Source organism: Sitophilus oryzae, unplaced genomic scaffold (assembly GCF_002938485.1).
Source record: "Sitophilus oryzae breed Bouriz unplaced genomic scaffold, Soryzae_2.0 scaffold_857_pilon_pilon, whole genome shotgun sequence".
Classification (NCBI taxonomy): Eukaryota; Metazoa; Arthropoda; class Insecta; order Coleoptera; family Curculionidae; genus Sitophilus; species Sitophilus oryzae.
The window spans coordinates 3,222,439-3,242,764 of NW_022147480.1; the positions used below are offsets into that span (position 1 = coordinate 3,222,439).

The 20,326-nt window shown below is 32.3% G+C and overlaps 2 protein-coding genes across 2 annotated transcripts in view; one reads left to right on the forward strand and one right to left on the reverse strand.

The window, feature by feature from the left end:
- The window catches only part of LOC115889992 (laminin subunit alpha), a 126,615-nt gene that overhangs the window by 77,736 nt on the left and 28,553 nt on the right, over positions 1–20,326 (forward strand). Inside the window, exons 37-38 of the mRNA XM_030910100.1 lie at positions 324–529; positions 967–1,255. Coding sequence (XP_030765960.1) covers positions 324–529; positions 967–1,255 — 495 coding nt within the window. The remainder of the gene's footprint in view (positions 1–323; positions 530–966; positions 1,256–20,326) is intronic.
- LOC115889993 (RNA exonuclease 1 homolog) lies at positions 8,813–19,670 on the reverse strand. The gene is made up of 9 exons (XM_030910101.1): positions 18,213–19,670; positions 17,899–18,152; positions 17,471–17,836; positions 17,123–17,311; positions 15,281–15,468; positions 13,497–13,754; positions 10,442–10,632; positions 9,626–10,178; positions 8,813–9,491 (listed from the first exon to the last, which is right to left on the reverse strand). The coding sequence occupies exons 1-8, from the start codon at positions 19,522–19,524 to the stop codon at positions 9,634–9,636; spliced, it is 3,303 nt and encodes a 1,100-aa protein (XP_030765961.1). The 5' UTR covers positions 19,525–19,670; the 3' UTR covers positions 8,813–9,491; positions 9,626–9,633.

Here is a 20,326-nt window from a genome sequence, read left to right on the forward strand (position 1 = left end):
TGTAAGTAAAACAGCGAAATCGTTATGGAAATGAAAATATAAAATGACACCAATCACAAGAAAATCGTATATCCGATGAATGGAGGCATGAAAATGCAATAAATTTAAAAACTGCGTAATTTTTTAACCAATCCAAGTCTTTAAATTCAACCAATAAAATTAATACAGTATCATCGTATTGTCGGACAAAGGATACATGAAAATCACGCTGTAAAAGCAAAGAAAGGAGTTTTTGCAGTTAAAAAAAACTAAAAAATGATTTCATTATATTTACTATTTTATTCGAAAAACTGTATAATGCAACTTTAATGTAACAATCGCAGGTTGGAGAGTTTGGAACAAGATTCGAAGAACTTGAACAGAAAATCGAACTATTCCTTACAGAATAGCGAGGAACGAAGAACAGAATCTACTCAGTTGAAGGACAAAGCCGAAGTCCTGTACGGAAATCTACCGAACATCGAGAGGGAAGCACTAAAAGCTATCGAGGACATCGATAAAATTAGCGGACAGATATCAGAAGAAGCAGGTAATATTTTAGAGGAAAAATACGTTCGGAACGGTCTAGATTAAATTTTATCATCATGTAGGGAGGTACGCTAATATCGATTTTTTCGAAATATCGATATGTATGTATACCGAAAATTTTCATGTAAATTTTGAACGATCCAAATGTTGGCTCTCTTGTAGGCTTCAGGGCCAAGTCGTAAATAGGTTTTTTAAAGGTTTGTCATTGATAAATATACGTGCCAAATTTGAACATTTTTCATTTAAAACTAAATAGATAACATTGGTAAAACAACCATAGCAATGCAAAACCAGGCAAAACCCCCTAATACATGTATTATAAGACTCCTAAATTCGTTAAGAACAGTTAATAGCCTTAAGAAACTTCGATTTTATTATTGATTGCATACTGTTAATGGTTTTTTATTTGATAAACATAATTCTTCATCCCCATCATAGGCAGTGAAGTGGAAAAAGCTCTACAAGAAGGACAGGCCTTGCTGGAGGACATGAAGATCTACAATTTGACCGGTAGAGAACAGGAAGCCAACAAGCAGTTGGAGAAAGTCAACGAACTCCTGAATAACGTAACTCAGTATAAAATTCCGGTAGAGAATTTGGAAAAAGAAGTTGAGGCAATCAAAGGAAATATCAAAGGTTTCAACGACAAGTTGGACGACTTATACAATCACACTCAGTACTCGTTGAACACTGCCAAAGAAGCCGAGAATATTATCGCTAGAAATGGGTAAGTCTTTTTATTCTGTAAATTTTAACTTAACGTTTTCTTTCGGCATTGTAAGTTCAAATTGATATAGCAGAAACAAAATTTAAAATTTGTTAGGGTACCTTAAATAAACAGCAAGGCTGTATTCCGTTGCAAAATCAGGCGAACCAGACCGGTAAACTACGGTAAAGAGCGGTTCCTAAAAAACATCGGTTTGATACGGAACGGTTTAGTAAAATACTGGAAACGTCAAATGTTTACGTTTTCTAAATTTCTGTACCTCTATTATAAAATGTATCTTTTATGCATTTTTAATGTACCTATTCTCTGCTTTTACCTTTGCTTCTTCTTTTCAATGGAGTTTAATATTGAAAAGTTCTTTATTAATAAACTGTTAAACTCGTTAGACAGCTCAAGTGAAGATTTGCAGGACCAATTTTAAAACAGATCAATAATAAATAACCAAATCTAATCAATATTTATATTTTTATAGCTTACAAAACATTTACGATTACTTGTTGTCTTGTTTTTCATGTTTTTGTTAAATGTTCCTGACTTTAAGCAACAATGGCTGCATGATAAGTTTAAATGGTCCTAAAAAGTCATTCTATTTAGTTAATGAAATTTATTTACTTTTACTGCCTACCCCCATTGCTTTTGGATGTAAAAAATACAAAATATTATTACAAATTTTAGAAATTAAATGAGAATTTCACTCGAACTTCCAATATTTGCTTGATTTCTGTCACATAAATGACATTGATTGACAAACAAAACCAGAAAAACCAGCATTCTCGCGCTGGGTAGTTTGGTGACAGTTATAACCGAATTTTTCAGGAACCGTGTTCCGTAATAAGAAAACTTTCAGGAAACCGATAGAAATGGTAAGGTAAGCAACGGAATGCACCCTAAGTATACTTGGATATATACCGGGTATAATGGTTTACCCCTTTGAATAAGAAGACTAAGGAAGGAGCATAATGCTATTCATGCATGGTGGGCGGAAAAAGGACTCTAGGGTGGGGATCCTTGACAGTTCTGTTTGACGATTCATTTGACACATTTAAATTTGATTTGAAATTTTGTGTATTTATTATTTATTCTACTACTGATAGTTGTTATAAAGGTAGTAAATCTAGATGGAAATTGTGGCAGAACTTAAATGAACAGTGACATTATCGCGATTTATCGAAAAAGACTCTAAAATAGTTGGTTGTGTAGCGTGCGGTAGACCTCGGCAAAAATCGAGTGAAATAATGGAACAGCTTTTCGCTAGTAAGTGACTATATAATATACAGGGTGTCTCAGATTTTAATCGGGAAAATTTAATAAACGATAGAACTTGCAAAAATAAAACAAAAAGTTCATATCAACTTGTAAGATTTAAAGCTTCCTTTTCGAGATACAGGGTACCATTAGAATACCAATTACCAATTAGAATTTAATTTTTTTCGCAAGAAGTAAGTAAAATTGACAAAAAAGTCAGGAGACAATTAACTTCTAAAAAAGCAGTGGCGTGCCTATTTTTCCTTTAAAATAATTTAACAGTGATGCCCCACCGCCGCCCCTGGCCATTAAACTTAAATCTAATTACATCAAATTAAGTCCCATAGTAAGTATTATAAACGGGTCAAGTTATATCAAAATCGATTAAATAGTTTTTCAAATATCTTATTTTTTTTTCTTTTTTAAGTAACTTTAACACCCTGTATTTCGAAAAGGAAGCTTTAAATCTTACAAGTTGATATGAACTTTTTGTTTTATTTTTACAAGTTCTATCGTGTATTAAATTTTCCCGATTAAAATCTGAGACACCCTGTACATACGTGTAGTAAACCGATCATTTATGAAATTCACTTAATTAACTAATTATATAATTTTTCTTGCATTTTTGTTTTTCTTTACTACTTGTCAAAGATTAGATGTCAAAGAATTTAGATACGTCAATTTGACTTACCTGCTTCAGTAGCGTATCGGATGTTTGTGTTAATAAATACTTATTATAACTTATCTATTTTTATTAGAATTATATATTTTTATAACAATTTTAATAACTACCAACATTTATTCACAACGTAAAATAAAAAAAAGTATTGAGTCTACCCCACGTCAACCCTACATCATAGTTTTACAGTATTTAAATAAAATTAGAACGGCACTGATAAACCTGAATTTAAGTCGGCCATATTTGAGGCCCATCGCGGTGGTCCTAAGATTTTTGACATGCTCCTTCCGTAGTCTTCTTATTCAAAGGGTTTACCCAAATTCAATATACCCTGTAATTACCATTGGGTATATACCGTGTGCAAGACCGGGGGTATATACCAAAATTTCAATATACCGGGTGTTTTCCCATGACTGGTCAGGATATTAATTTTGATAAATTAATGCATCAACAGGTCTAAAGTTTATTGCAAGATGTTTTTACAAACGATACCAATTAAACTTTTAGTTACTTAATTGAAGGCGCGATTTTTAAATTCATTGTTGCCAACCATGGACATATTCGGCGCCGGGCTGACTAACTGGAATTTAAATTGCCTACTGCGGATTCAGGCTGTAAAAAGTGTCAAGTTGCCACATTTATTTATTTCCTGACACTGTCATTCATTTTGACACTTTACTTTTTCGAGGTAGCTAGAGGGCGCTATTTGACATCATAACAGATATTGCGCTTTTGCGTAAAAAAATGAAATAGGAGGCTATATTTCTCTTTGCACAGTTAAATAGAGCACAACATTTCTAAAATATCAGCGCAAACCGCAACTTTCTATCTTCTCTCTAATCGGAGATATTAAGAGAACAAATCATGTTAGGCTGCTGTTTAGGATTATATGGTCTAAAAATTATAGTAGTAGGCTAGGAAACAAAAAGAGGTAAATTAGTTACGTCAAAATATCAAAACTGCGAATCTTAACAATATGCACAACTGGTTCAAATCTACCCTTGATGCAAGTAGTTCAGCACCAAGACCGTTGGTCGGTAAATGTTTAGGCAGAAATTTTAGGATGGCGAATGATTGTTTCTTTTTTAATTATCTAAATGAAATGAACTATCTATAATTTCTAAGAGATGAATTGCCAATTTTGTTAGGGGATTCATCAGCATGAATGCAGTTGGTGTAGTTGATGTAGTTGGTGCAGTTGTGCCGCTTATTTTGCTATGAATGTGTGGGACTTCTTAGATACCGCTTACTTTAGTAGATAGAGACGCTGAAGAGGCCGAAACAAAATTTATACTGGAGATCATTAAGGAAGAAAAGCTTTTTTAAACGAGCCCTATTTTGTTTTAATCAGCTAACCCAAACCAGAGTTATCCTTATTTTAATAAAAGCAAGTTTAACCTTCCCCCACCACTTTATTTTATGAGACAGAGCAAAATACTCTATATCAAAAAAATTACAAATTTCTCGATGATTACGATAGTAATATTTAAAATACCTGTTCACTTGTATATATTTGAGAAAAACTCTGTTTTCTGATTGGCTATCAGAGAAACGCCCCCTAGCGGACATTTTTCGAACTTGAAAATCATTTCCAGCGACTTCTCTTGGTCGATTTACTAATTTTTTTTCCAAAGTTATACGATAAGTAGTCTCTGAGATACAGCTGGCGTCCATTCTTAGTTGGCCACCCGGTACAGCATAGCTTAATAGCCGTTGCGAAAAAAAGTCGCAACCTTATTAGAATATTTTAAACGGGAAAGCTGTAGTAATGACCCTTTATGTCTGTTAAAGAGTCCATTAAGTGCTGTTAAAGAGGCGAGTTTTGTTGATGTAAGTAATAACTGTTTTTATACTTATAATTAAATTTATTTTTGTTTCCTAAAATATTTTGATTAAAAGAAAATATGTAAAAATGGGCAACGCTGTGCCGGTCAAGCATAATCACGTGACTAAAAGTTTATTTGGTATGATCATGGTATGATCTATGGGTAAGTGTTTTCTCTCTTATCCAAGAATAGCTAAAACACACTCGGTATTCGCTTGACACTGTAAAAAACTGAGAATATTATTGGCTAGAAATGGGTAAGTATTTTTCTTAATTTATGTTAAATAAATTTCATCACACAAGGTAAAAATTAGTGACTCAAATAAAACAGGATTTATTTTTTTATTATCTTTAATTTACTAAATAAGTAGATATAAATTTTCAAATAAACCGAGGGGTAAACCGCAGAGGAATTATGGTGTACACTATGAAGGAATTCTACAGGAATTCCAAGGAATTACGAGGAATTCCAAGGAATTTCAAGGAATTACGAGGAATTCCAAGGAATTCCGTAGGAATTACTAGGAATTCCAATTATTTCCGTAAGAATTCCAATGAATTCCAAGGAATTCCTTAGAAATTTAGAGGAATTCCACAGGAATTAAGAGGAAGTACAAGCAACTTTATAAAAAATTAACGAATATTAGTAAACCATGAATACTATAATAGGTAGTACTAAATTTAAAGAAAAACGTTTTGCAGGCGATTTTTTACTATCCGTTTTTCGTTTTCGCTTCCAAAATTTCCCAATATCAAATATCTACAGGTTAGATATTCTTTTAATTTAATATTGTACCCTCGATTATATATCTAAAATATTTTCCAATAGTACGGCCGAACCACCCCCGAGAGATCTACTTATAACGTTCCCTGATATCGCCATTTTAAAGAAACCCTCATAAGATTTTTTTATTCAGTACTCAGAAAGTGTAAAGTTGATTTTTTTCATTTCCTCGGAATAATACCTAGGTATATACTATAGGGAAATTAATACAACTTTAGGTGCACTTCATCAATGATACCATGCGTAATCTTATGGAATTTACTGGTGATCGTATTATGACGTGCAACTGAAGTTTTATTAATTTCCTTTCCTATAGATACGAGTATAACTAGGTACCTATCATTTTCAAAAAATCCCGAGAAAAATTAATTTTAATAAGTAAGTGCCGACATATTTCCAGTATTTTTACCTCATGATCCCCTATTAGTCCTAAAATTTAACTAAAAAAACGTAAATCTCGTAATAGTACTTTTTATTGTTAGATCTAGTACTTATAGAGACATTAGACATTTATAAAAATCACCAGAAAATTCATAGCGGAACTGCGAAACCGAGGTGGCAACGCTGGTTCAGACTGAAAGAGTTACCGAGTTCGTACCAAGGAATTCCAAGGAAGACCTTGAATGATTGACCTTGACCTTGAAGACCAGGAATTCCAAGGAATTCCGAAGGAATTACGAGGAATTCTGAGGAATTATTTGAGTAAAAGGAATTACGGTGTACACTTTTCCCTCTGCGGTTTACCCCTCGAAATAAACCAATTTGAAAAGAAAAATAAATACATAGAAATACAAAAAAATACATTTCTCTTTGAAAAATATGTTTATATACAACCGGAATAATACAAAGTGTATCATTTTTATTAATTTTTACATACTATATTCATCAAGTGGCACAATTATTTTACATATTTGCATCATTAAACGTTTGATTAAAGATCCTTATAATTATGTCGTTTTTTTTATTTACAACCTTTCCACTAAAAATATATTCGTTATAAAAACACCTCGCTACAAAGTATCTAAATAAATAATGAAGAACGTTTTTAATGATAAAAATATAACTTTAAACATCTCTTAAGCAAGATTCGCAAAACAATACACTTTACGATCAAAATTTATAGAAATATCAGTCGTTTTGTATCAAATTTAAAACATTTATTTGGATTCTAAGTTATAAGTTGGCATTACAAGAGTTTTCATTTCTGTTTGATTTGATAGAATCTATTTTTGTCATTGCAGATGCAAGAGTTTGTATTTGCATTTAATTTATTTATTAATACATACTAATATAAATGACGAAAACAACATGATTAATTTATTTCCATTTATCACTGTATTCTATGTTGAAACAAGCAAAAATATATAAGTTGCTGATAGAAATACATTTTCCTTATTTACAACCGCACTATATTTTATCGAGGTATGACTATGCAATTTTAAACAAAGCTTTGAAATTGACAAATAAAATTTGTTTAATTTAAGCTGAATCATCAGGTTATTTTAATTTCAATTTATAAACCGCAATGTAAACAAATTTGTTTATATATTTTTTTTTACTGGATTACACAACTCAACTTATAACTAATAATAGGAACATGTATATTCTGCACTTTTATCTCGATTTTAATTTTGTATAAGATCCCTTCAGAAATTCCGTTTATTTACGAATTTAAATGCTTCTTTCTTTTTATTATAAATCTAATACAGCTACACAGGGTGTCCCAGGCTAAGCGTGCATTAGAAGTTTCTAGAGAATTACAATATAGTAAACGCATATACATATCAAATATATACGGATTATCGCCTATCCCTGCAATGTGTTGGAGTTGAAGCCGAGTTAGAGACAACTAGATAATCGGTCCATATATATTTCACATAAGTTCGTCTGTTAGGCAGATACTGGCGCAACAGCGCAACTCTAGAATTCCGAATATCGATTAGCCAGGATTAGCCAATTGTCGAACGGGAACGCAAACGACAGCCGTACGAAGTTGGACGGAGCCGTACGAATGAACAGCTGGTGCTAGCGTCTAGTCTCTTATTGGTCTGGATATCCGATCGATAATTCAAAATCCAGGCTTGCGCACTACGCTTGAGCACAGCTAACTGAGCGACTTATGTAAATTCCTTCAGAAGATTTATATACCCATTTCACCGGCTTAGCTTCACAGAATGCAGTTTGAAGTCGATATTCTTTAGTTAATATATATGAGTAAACGCCACGAATGTTTGGGAGTGATTCATCGGACGCTACCATGTGAACTAATCTGTTCAAGGTCACATAAAACTTAATTCCAGTGCCGTAGTGTTTCAAGTCATATAATAATCAATATATAATCTGTTGTAATTTGTTGTTTTAACTGTCAAAGTCTTGTCGAAACATATATTTGGTTATAAATATAAAATGGAATGCCCCATTGGTCGCACTGCAAGCACACCAATGGACTGACGCACAAAAACGAATCAATCAAAGAAACGCGATATAGTATCGTCTTTGTCAATCACGCTAACATTTTAGAATAAGCAGGAGGAGCGCAGGAAGATGATTAGACCGGGCCCTTAAAAACCTACGTCTGCGGTAAAAATTTACGTTTTTAATGTAAAAATGATAGCGCGCGTGTCGATTCTAACTTCATCAAGTGATGAATCACTCCCAAACATTCGTGGCGTTTACTATATCTAGATTGGAGATTTTTTGCACATCATTGTTTCAAAACGAGATCTATCGATTAAAAATATTTTCAATATGGCGACACTTCCGGAAATACCGGAAGTTGACAGCAACTTTCTTATTTTAAATGGGTGCCCCCATTTTTTATTACATACTTAAATTCTCTGTAAAATTTTATAAATTTTGATATTATATAGTCTATACCTAACATTAACCATTTATGAGAAAAAAAATATTTAAAATTTTTGGGCGAAAAAAACTACCTGGGCTAAAAAAATGTGTATAGCTTAAACGTCAAATTTAGTGATTACCACAGTCACTGTGACATTATTTCAAAAATTAAATTGTTCAAATGTCATATAATAATGGTCGCAGCTGTCATGGAATTGAGCGATTAAAGAATTATCATAAATATGTTTTTTAAATGGAAACCCCCTGTTTTTATTTCACTAGGTTTTTCAAGTCGTTAATTTTTGGCCATACATGTTCCTGTACCCAAAATAACTCGTTTTTAAGTTATTTAAGATTTAGTTTTAAAGTATATTTTTCTTGATTTTAACCAGTACCCTATGTAATGTAAAACAATAGATCTGGCCATGTCATATTGTGATACTTTGTTCAGAAAGCAGTATGCCATCCATCCATTTCCAAGCCAACATTGCAACAGTGCATTTGAAGGAAGCTGGTGCTAGTTTTGTCCATTTGTTCTTTGGTTGTGTTGGATTATTGATTGTTGTAGTTTTTATTCTTAAGTGTATTCTATTTTATACTTTGTACGAGAAGTTAATTTTAAACAAAGATCAGTAATTAACAAGTAATAATGAATAGTTCAACTTTATTTCCTAATACTAGTTAGTATACGAAGCTGGTGAATTAAACCAGAATACATAAGGCAACATAGACACGTTTTTTAGTTTATTTTCTTGATACTGTAACCCAACTTATAACTTATAAAAGCATGAAAACTCTTCTAGATATATATAACTGTTTGTTTCTTTATATTATTAATCTAATATCACTATAGACCGATCTGCATTACTATTTAGTCCTTATTTTCTTGATACTGTAACCCAACTTATAACTTATAAAAGCATGAAAACTCTTCTAGATATATATAACTGTTTGTTTCTTTATATTATTAATCTAATATCACTATAGACCGATCTGCATTACTATTTAGTCCTTACTTTCAATTCCTCTTTTAACTTCCACTTGATCAGTTCCATGCACGCGATCGCGTCCTCCGCACTGTCATGTCCGCTCACGTCGTTCTGTATAATCTTCTTCAAATACTCGCTGGCCAGAGCCCTTAAAGCCCTCTTATGTGGCAAGCCCATTTTATGAGGAAAAAGCACTGAAGTATCCACTATACTGCTGTGGATGATCTTCAACGCCTTCATGTCACTTTCTAGACTGTGTCCAACCAGAATAGTTTCCGAATTGCACAAATGTAGAATGTTGGCTTGCACCTGAAGGATGCTGGTGCTGGTTTTGTCCATTTGTTCTTTGGTTATCCCTGAGAAACGGGTGTTATAGTCGATTATGGGGTTGAGCGGTTTGACGAGGCTCTCGTAGACGGTTTTGCAGTCGGTATCGACGATGGTGACGCGTGTCAATTCCAGCCCTCTGGTGGTGTAACACATTTCACAATCGAGGGCGTACACTGCTACGCTGCGTGGATCGTTTTCCCTTTCTGAAGGCATCGTCGTTTGAAACCCTAAATAACCGTTTCTGTTAGATAAATATGTATTTTCCATCGATTAGCAATTAATAAGTTTAATCATTTTTAACACTGGCAATAAACAATACTGTACAATCCACGGTAATTTATGTCGGCCAAGCTAGTGTTTCAAAGGCGAGAACGTTCCCTAAAAACTTTCTTTACTTTCTGTCAGACAAATATAAATTCTCGAGCATTTAACAACACTAGCCCAAGCCTTATATGTCATTTATTGAAAATATAGTCCATACTATACATACCTTCCAAAATATGACTCTCCAAACCATCGAAGACGTGCGTATCGCTGGTGAGACATCCTGTATCGTCGTTGCTCTTGCAACACAAATGGATCTGTTCGCCTCGTATAGTGCGCTTCTTTAGAGGGTGATAGAGACACTCTTCTTCAAACAGTGCCCATCCATCATCGTCTACTTGATATGTTTTTGAACACCTTCGCAAAAAATACGAAACAATAATTCAATAAAAATCAAATAACTTAAAAAATGTGTGTGCACTATGTGAATGTGCGCATATTTGAAATGAAACTTCTTGCTAACAGCTATAAAATGGAAGGATTTGAAGGACATCTTTGAAAAAGTGTAGTTTGAAATGTTGAAAAAGTAATAAATTAAAAAAATATATTTTTTACGCGTAAAAAATTGTTTTTTGCGAGTAACAAATAGTTTTTTACGCCTAAAATAAAAAAATAATAAATAATTTGATCCCCTTTCACAAAATTTGTATTAAAATATAATTATTTTCGATCAACACGTGGACTGCTCACAAATACAGGGCGCGTCACTATTCACTATTGTAATCGCAAAACATTTTCCGATGCACGTCATCAATCATATCGACATTGACATTAAAGTCTATAAACCCGACTAAATGAAATTTTGGCAAAAATGTTTAAATTTGTTGTATAATTTAAGATACCGAGCAGCTCTTCATTTTACTTTATAGAGAAAATGATTGTAACATATATTTTATTTAGATTAAAGCTGCAAAAATTAGTTTAAACCGAATTTTATTATCCCTATGTTGGCCACATTGCGCCGTTTTCAGCAAGGTTGTCGTTTATTATTTGACAATTATCCTAATATCAGTCATAATTTTGTATGACATCGTGTTGTTGTTGAATCTTTATGAGCAATTCTCGTTTTTTTGCCTATTTTCATAGTCTTTCTTTAAAAATTGTACTTTTAAGCACAAACAGTTCTTTTAAGAACTAAATTTTCGAGTTTTTGTTATTGCATTTCTTGAAATTATGTGTTGAAAATATGCCGTATGCCGGAAAAAATAACAGTCGAAGCAAAGAGCTTGTAGCTTCCCTGATAAACTATTTTGAACGAGAACGTGACAATAAAGGTCTTTTATTACCCTTGGCTGCAGTCAGAGAAGTTTTATTGATAAGCACATTACACCCATAATAACGCTTAGAATAATCTTCATAATGGACTAGTCTACTAAAAAAAAATCAATAAATTACTAAAATATTAGTTATTAAATTAAAAATAAAACGTAAATATCTTTAAAAAATGATATAATAAAAATATTGTGCCACTTTTAAATTAAAAGTAAACTCATAAATTCATCGCAATCTGGCAGCGCTGTCGCCATCGCTTGTCACTCAAAGTTGATCACGTGCATTTGCGATTACGAAAATCGAAAACGTTCCGCAAGGCATAACGGCCAGGGTATTTTTTTTTTCAAAAAATCCAAAAACACGTCAATTTTGCCCCAAAAATGATTGCAAAATCTTCAACCCTCTAAGCGGGGGTGTCATCCCCCAACTTTTTTCAAATGGGAAGGGGAGTCAACTGGCGCCGCAATGAAAAGAGCTTTATATTCTCTATATTTCCCCGCCTCGTTTTTGAAAATCGGTTGAGTCATTGAGAAAATATGAAGGATTGAAATTTGAAAAGTTTATTTAAACATTTATCAGAGTAAATGATAAGGATAAATTCATTCGACCAATTTGAGGTTTTTCTTATTATTTCTAGATGTTTACGCATTTTTTCACTTGCCACAAGGTTGAACGATCAGGTACGGTAGTTGCTAGATAGCTGTTCTGTGACTTATGCGTTGAAGTTCTTCTCAATATCGTTAAACTGATCCACAATAGAATTTCCAAAAATACCAGCCCACACGTTCAATTTGTGAGGGTTTTGTGTGTGCACCTCGTGAAAAGCCCTGGGGTTGTCCTCAGCCCAGTACCGACAGTTGTGCCGATTAACTACACCGTTCAAAAAGACAGTACACTCATCCGAAAAACACACATTAAATAGGAAATTATTATTATTCGATCACAATCGTCTTCGTTGAGTTCTTGTACCAACTGAATTTTGTACGGGTGGAACTTGTGTTTTTTTAATATCCTTTGGACAGTTGTACGATTCACGCCGGTCTCATTGGCTAATTTTCTTGTACTCAGCGTACTATCCATGGCAACTTGGCCCAATACGAATACCTGCATAGCTTCATTTACTACAGGATTTTCCCTCTGCCTCTTTTTATTCATAACGGAACCAGTTTCGCGAAATTTTGCCACTAACTCGCGAACAATTTTGCCATAAAGGTGTTTGTCAGGATGGCGTTCATTGAAAATCTGCGCAACCCGAATGCCACATTCATTATTTTTAAAATAAAGTTCGATTATTTCCGCTTTTTCTGCAAGTGAGTACACCATAATTGTTAAAAAGTTTAACGATATTGAGAAAAACTTCAACGCATAAGTCACAGAACAGCTATCTAGCAACTACCGCACCTGATCGTTCAACCTTGTGGCAAGTGAAAAAATGCATAAACATCTAGAAATAATAAGAAAAAACAGCAAATTGGTCGAAGGAATTTATCCTTATCATTTACTCTGATAAATGTTTAAATAAAGTTTTCAAATTTCAATCCTTCATATTTTCTCAATGACTCGACCGATTTTCAAAAACGAAGCGGGAAAGTGTAGAAAATAGAAAGCCCTTTTCATTGCGGTACCACTTGACCCCCTTTCCCATTTGAAAAAAATTGGGGGATGACACCCCCGCTTAGAGGGTTGAAGATTTTGCAATCATTTTTGGGGCAAAAGTTGTCCTTATCACAAACAAAATTGACGTGTTTTTGAATTTTTTGAAAAAAAAATTACCCTAGCCATTATGCCTTGCGAAACGTTTTCGATGGGCCACCCTGTATGTATTTCTAAGCCGTAGGCTGTCCTTACCACTTTTCGTCTCGCGCTTATGTGTCACGGCCTTGAATTTTTACTCCCAGCGTGCTTAAAGAAGTTTCACTTCAAAAGAGCGGTATTTTCTTTAGAATTACCTGCTACATTTCCTGTAATTGTCATCTACCATGGAAAAATCGACTGGTTTTCGGTTATTAATAACCGCTTTTCCTTTTAAGTCGCTCTCCCTAGGATATCCGTGCAAATCTAGTTCTTCCTCGGTTAAAACCCACTTTTTTATGTTCTGATAGAATCTATTTCCCTTAAAATCAGACTCTTTTCCACTATCTTCACTTTCGCCACTCAAAAGAAGCCCCAAACCTTTGCTCTCCCTTTCCTGTATTTCTTTACGCAACCTATTAAATAAAATTATCAAAAATATACTTCAGACAGGCTTATTTCAATTATTATAGTCTGTACAACAATCGTTCAACGTAACGTCATCATTACTTGTTTTTAATGAATTAATTCATCTATACAGGGTTGTTCACCACATACGACACGGAGTATTGTAGCTAAACGATTAGATTTTTATAAATTGTAAGTTTTGGGTTCGTTGAAGTATTACTAGAGCTACAATTTAAGAATAATTTTACAAGATACAGTGTCCCAAATAAGTAAAACATATTATAGTTGTATTTTTTAAAATGGAACACCCTGTATATTATTCTATTTTTAGTTTCTACGATTAAAATAAAGGTAAATTTGATTATGGTTACTTAAAAATGTGATTATGGTCACTTAAACCTTACCGTTTTTGAAATAATTTCATTTTGTGAAATTGCAATAAAAAAATTAAGGCTTCGTTTCTCCAAGGGTATCATAATTTTTAATAGTAAATATTTACTGAAGATTATGAAAATGACCATCTCTGTTGTTATAAATAAGCATTCGTCAGAAAATGAAATAACATTTGTTACTTTTTACCACACTGTCTAATACACATACAAAATTCAGTTGTTTAGTGTTTGGAGCAATTATTATTAATAAACGTAATCAGTCAATTAATGTAGTTTGAATACTGAGATCATATTAATTGGTTGTCTTTAACAAAATATATTTAAACATTTTTTTTTTTATTTTTTAATGAAATAAGCAAACTATATCGACAATATTAGTATCTGTACTCTTTGAAAATTTGTTACATCTTTAAAAATAATCTAAAATGTCAATATTCCATCGGTATAGTGATAAATGAGGCCTAAATTATGAGAAAATGCATTTTCTACAAAAACTTGAAGAGATAGGTAAAAAATGGTATAATGCAATTTGATAGACAATTAAATTGTGCAACTGATTCTCGTAAAATATACAGGATGTTCCACGTAAATTAAACAAGTTATTGCCGTTTAAAGCTAGTAATTATTTAACATAAATTTTAGACGCTCTGTTTCAGGTAGTATTTTGTTTATTATTGCAACAAAACTTTGATATCCTTGGAGAAATGAAGCCTTTTTACTGCAATTTTATAAAATTGAAAATATTCTAAAAACGGTAAGGTTGAAGTGTGATAAACCCTAATCAAATTTACCTGTATTTCAATCGTAGAACCTAAAAATAGAATAATATACAGGGTGTTCCATTTAAAAAATACAACTGTAATATATTTTACTTATTTGGGACACTGTATCTTGTAAAAATATTTTTAAATTGTAGCTCTAATAGTCCTCCAACGAACACAAAACTTACAATCTGTAAAAATCTAATCGTTTAGCTACAATACACCGTGTCGTATGTTGTGAACAACCCTGTATATATCGATTTGAATTTTACTTGACAGCGCAGTCAGTTTTTAATTTTTAAAACAAGATCATAACCACAAAAGTGAAATGACAGTTGTTGTAAACAACGTAATATTGAACTATAGCTATGCAGACTTTACCTATTAACTGCGAGCATAGCTGAGTTTCTGTAAGTGGCTAGGACTTTACATTTTTCGTAACAAGTAAATTCCTCGTTTAACGCTCTGTCATAAGCGTCTTGTTTTGACGCGTATAATTTTCCGCATTCGTCCGCAATCAATGTCAAAAACCGCGTTCTCACATTTACGGGCAGTTTGGACTTGTCCGCCTAAAATAACCAGAATTTTTAAGTATTTTATTTATTTATTTATACCTTTAGAAACACTTTGAGAGTAATTATATGAAGGATTAGCAATAAAAATTGAAATTAAAACATACTTTATACTTAAAAAAAAACAATAAATCATATACAGGGTTTGCCAAAACAGTTCAGAATGAAGCTACACGCACACTGGTGCGATCACGGCCGTGATCACGATCACGATCAGGGCAGCGATAAGATTAGCGATAATTCTAGCACACACCAACGCGTTCACGTTCACCACCGTACCTATATGTAGTGCACCATCCTGTAGGTGTACATAGGACAAATTAAAAATGTGAATTATGTATACCGAAAAAAAACATTCTTAAATATTTACCTACAATATTTAAACTTAAACAATAAAAATGTATACATATCCAATCCAATTGCAACTCCAATTTTTTCTCAAACTTTTTATTTTTAATTATATTATTTTTGTAACTTGGATCGGATAAATCATATAGAATTTTGTGTATTTTTACAGCCTTAATTAGCTGCTCTGTTAACTCCATTTTTAATTTGCAACAAGAAAAAACACACAAAATAACGGAAAATTCCTATCAGTTGGGTCGCGATCACGCGATCAAACTCGACAAGTTGAATCTGATTCTGATCGCCACCCCAGAATAGAACGCCAGCGCCGATATTACCTATAAATTGAATATATTTTTATTCATTTCAGCATACATAATTATATTAAATATGCTAATATGTTCACGTAGTTCTTATATAGGTAGTTAATGTATATTTATCTAATTAACTGATTTCGTTCATTCTGCCTATTATAAAAGGTAAAGTATTTCCTGAAGATAACGTCCGCTTAGGGTAAGCTGGCAACGCTCACAAAATTCATCATGGCATCCCAGATTCAACCAGTCTGATTGGTCGAGATTCTCGCACGTCTTGCCTCCATTACCCCCAACTTTATGCCCCTCTCTAGGAATAGTAGAAACAGTCACTACTATTGAAAAATCCAGTGGCGGTGTTACTGTATTGTGTTTTATATCTTTAACTTGATTTGTGTTTATTGTAATTAGTACACGCGTTTTAACAAATATTACTATATTTGGCAAATGGCTAAACAAAATGTAGGTACATTTAAAGTAAAATAATATTATAAAGTTTATAAATTTACAGATACTTTCAAAAAATATAAATTTTTTGGATATTTTCGGAAGATTTTTAAAAAATCCTATTTTTTATTCAAAATTACAAAAAAAATAGCAAATTCAACAAAAATAATTTCTAATATATATTTTCTTTTACTGTCCCGTAAAAAATTGTCAAAAATCAGTAATAAAATTTTTTGAGGGCATACATTTAAATTTTTTGTATTAGCCACAAAGCCAAACAGTTTAAAAATTAATATTTTAGTTTTTTACAATTTATTGCTTAAAAGTAAATTTCAATTCCTGCTCTAGAAATGATTTCATTAGATTTGCTTCTTCTTTGTAAGTCATTCTAAAGGAAAAATATTAATTGATATTTTGTCTAAGTCCCTGTATGATATATATTCGGTATGCTGACGTAATTCGGCATAAACACACTTTTTCAACAGCTCAGTAATAAAAAAACATTTCATTTGTTGTATATTATGTACAAAAAATATTTTTGTTACCTGTAAAACATCGGGAATATCTGATAACGTGAACTCAGGCACGTGAGCTACTCGTCCAGACTTCTGCGTCTGAGCCACAGTTTTTACGGTCTCTGATCTCTGCTGTTTGATCAAAGATATTCTTTCTTTGGCCTTCTGTATCAGTGCAACATTAGGCACCGCGTTTATTTTTTTAGGCTGAATTTTTACCTAAAACAACACAAAATATAATTAGCTTTTTCATAATTCAAAATAATTTTCACACATATCAATATTTGAAAAAAAAAATGATGTCACAGTGATCTTTGAAAAGGGATTTCATTTCAAAGGCTACTGTGAAGTTTTTTTAAATCATATGATATATCTTACCTGATTAGCAGTTGGTTTATGAACGCCATTAAGTATATCATCCACAACATTACTGGATGATACTTTTTTCTGTTTATTTAACTTTTGTTCTTCAATTCTTTTCATTTTGTGCATTCTGGCAGCTTCCAGTAAACTCGTGGCTTGTCTTTTAATAGGATTTGGTTGGCTTATCATAGTTTTCACTTCGTTCATAATATTTTCTTGCTCATTGTTCTGTTGGCTCATTTTAATAACTTTGTATCTGTTTGCCAGGATTTGACCTGGCGTCAGTACAGGTTTAGGTTTAGGAATTTCTGGCAGTTTTTTGCCAGTCGACGCTAAAACATCGGCACCAGCATGAGCAGTTCTTTTTTTCCCTTGATATTCCTGAAATAAAAATTTTATTCTTAAGTTATTTCTTATCTGTATTTCAAAATTTATTAACTTACAGGTTTCTCATCAAATAGATCTTTCTGTACAATTTCCTGAGGCTCTTTCTGAACTTTAACTGGCTCAGGCTTGTACTCATTAAATATCTTGTAACACTCCCTCATTGTTTCATCTTCGTCTTCAAAATCAAGATCAATATCTGAAGGAATATATTCCTCAGTCTCTAAAATATTATCGTTTGATACAGAATCCTCAATATCACATGGGTTATTGCTACTCTCTGATGTAGATTTTTTCTTATATTTTTCTTTGTCTAAAATAAAATCTGGGTGTTTAAAATTTGAATCAAAATATTATTAAATTAATAATTTACCTGACTTATTACTATGCTTATCTTTTTGGCTAGTACCATCTTTCTTCCTGTCTTTCTTTTTAGGAGATTTATTCTTTTCCCTGCTTCTACTCCGTTTTCTGTCTTGTTTATGTCTACTTTTGCTTTTTGGCCTGGACTTATGTTTCGACTTGGACTCTTTACTTAAACTTCTCGACTTTGATCTACTTTTCTTCCTTTCTTTTGCCTTTTTATATTTTTCTTTTACTTTAGTTTTGCTACGACTTCTATGTTTAGAATGTTTTTTATGCTTCTTTTTTTCCTTATCAACACTACTGTCACTAACATCAGAGTCCGATGCACTTTTGTTGTCCTTATTAACATGTTTTTCTTTTTTAGTTTTCTTGGAATCTGGACTTTTGTCCCTGTGTTTTGACTTGGTTCTAGTTTTTTCTTCCTTAGAACAATTTTTCTTTTCTTCTTTTCTGTGTTTTTCTCTATCATTACTTTTATCATGCTTTAAACTATCACTCTTTTTCGGTAGTTTTTCTTTAATTTTTGAATCACTAGAATGTGTCCTTTTTTTCTCACTCTTTTGAAGTTTGTCCTTATCAGATTTTGTCTCATCCTTTTTCCTTTTTTCAATATCCTTAGGTTTCTGATCTTTCTCTACTTTAATATCTTGAGATTTATCCTCTTCTTTAACTTTGACATTATTTATCTCGGGAACACTTGTAATACTTTTCTCTTTTGCCTTTGCACTACTGAGCTTGGATTTCAATAAATTCAATTTGTTTTGCTGTTCTTCAATATCATTTTCAATTTCTTTTAAATCTTTAGTAACATGTTCCTGAGGTTCTGGTTCAGTGTCTTTAATTATGTCATCAATAAGATCAAATTCATTAGATAGATCTTCAAAATCAATTTCAGACTTTAAAGGATCATAGGCTTTATTAGCAATATTCTGTTGGATTTCCTGAATAGTATCTCTATGTTTATCATTCTCTGGTAATGAGCCATCTAAATTAGTAGCAGAACTAAGAATACTTAAGGGAGTTGGTTTGTAAGTGGGTTTTTCAATCTTTGGTAAAGGTCTTGCAGGCCTTTCTCGATTGAAAGCTAAATCAGGCACATAACTAATTGGTATATGACTTTTACTGTTGTGGATATTTGCTAGTTCACTTTTGGGAGTAGGTTTATAAGTAGGAACAGCTTCAGACGTTGTATCTTGTTCGATTTCTTCAACATTTTCATTAAGTTTTCTTTTGTGACGAAAATGGCAATAAGGACGGCCGCACGAACTATTATAAAATGGACACTCGATATCTTGAAAGTAACCTTTAGTCGGAAGCATGATTTCTTGTTAATTTCCCATGTTTTATTCACTCACAAGTTTATTTTTAATAATAATTACACAAATTATTCGTCCTAGAAAACTTAACCTCACTTTTTATTTTATCAATTTGACGTTGACGTTATTGCCACTAGGGATTTTTTATTAGATTTTGTTGGTTGCCCTAATTAACAAAATATTTCGAATTCGGTTGGATATTCTGATTAATCACGATATTTACGACATACGTACAAAAATTAGAATGAAACAGACAATGATTGATTATTTTTTATCTCCTTTTGTTTAAGAAGAAGACCAATAAAGAAGAACGGTATAAAAATAGCCGCGTAGTTTAAAAGTGTCGATTCAAAATGTGGAATATTCCGAAATCTTTAAAACAGGAAACGAGATAAAAATAACATGAGGTCACATCTGGTTTCCAGATGGCCCCAAACCGATGGCGTAAAGCTGCTGAAATCCGTTCCAGCTGATAATAAAAAATTAAATAGATAAATTTATTATTACCGGGGCATGTCAAATAGTACGATAATATTAAATGAAATTTGTTAATGTTAAAGTTACTGCAATTTTTTTATTAACTGGTTAATATAAGAAACAAAATCATTTATTTATATCTACAGTATACAGGGTGATCTACTGTGGACGAATTAAATTTTCAATCATATTTAATTTGTTGCTATCTATTTTTTTCTCAGTATATTTGCCATAAAAATCTATCCGAAAATACCGCAATATACCATAATCTATACTGAGCGATTTGTTAAATACTTAAAACTGTTAAAATGTTAATTATTAATGTTTT

Coding starts and splice junctions, on each gene's coding strand:
- LOC115889993 (XM_030910101.1), bottom strand. CDS start 19,524: ATGCTTCCGACTAAAGGTTACTTTCAAGATATCGAGTGTCCATTTTAT. Junction 15,469..17,122: donor ATATTCCCGATGTTTTACAG/GTAACAAAAATA, acceptor TGGTTATTTTAG/GCGGACAAGTCCAAACTGCC. Junction 13,755..15,280: donor GCTATGCTCGCAGTTAATAG/GTAAAGTCTGCA, acceptor TTTATTTAATAG/GTTGCGTAAAGAAATACAGG.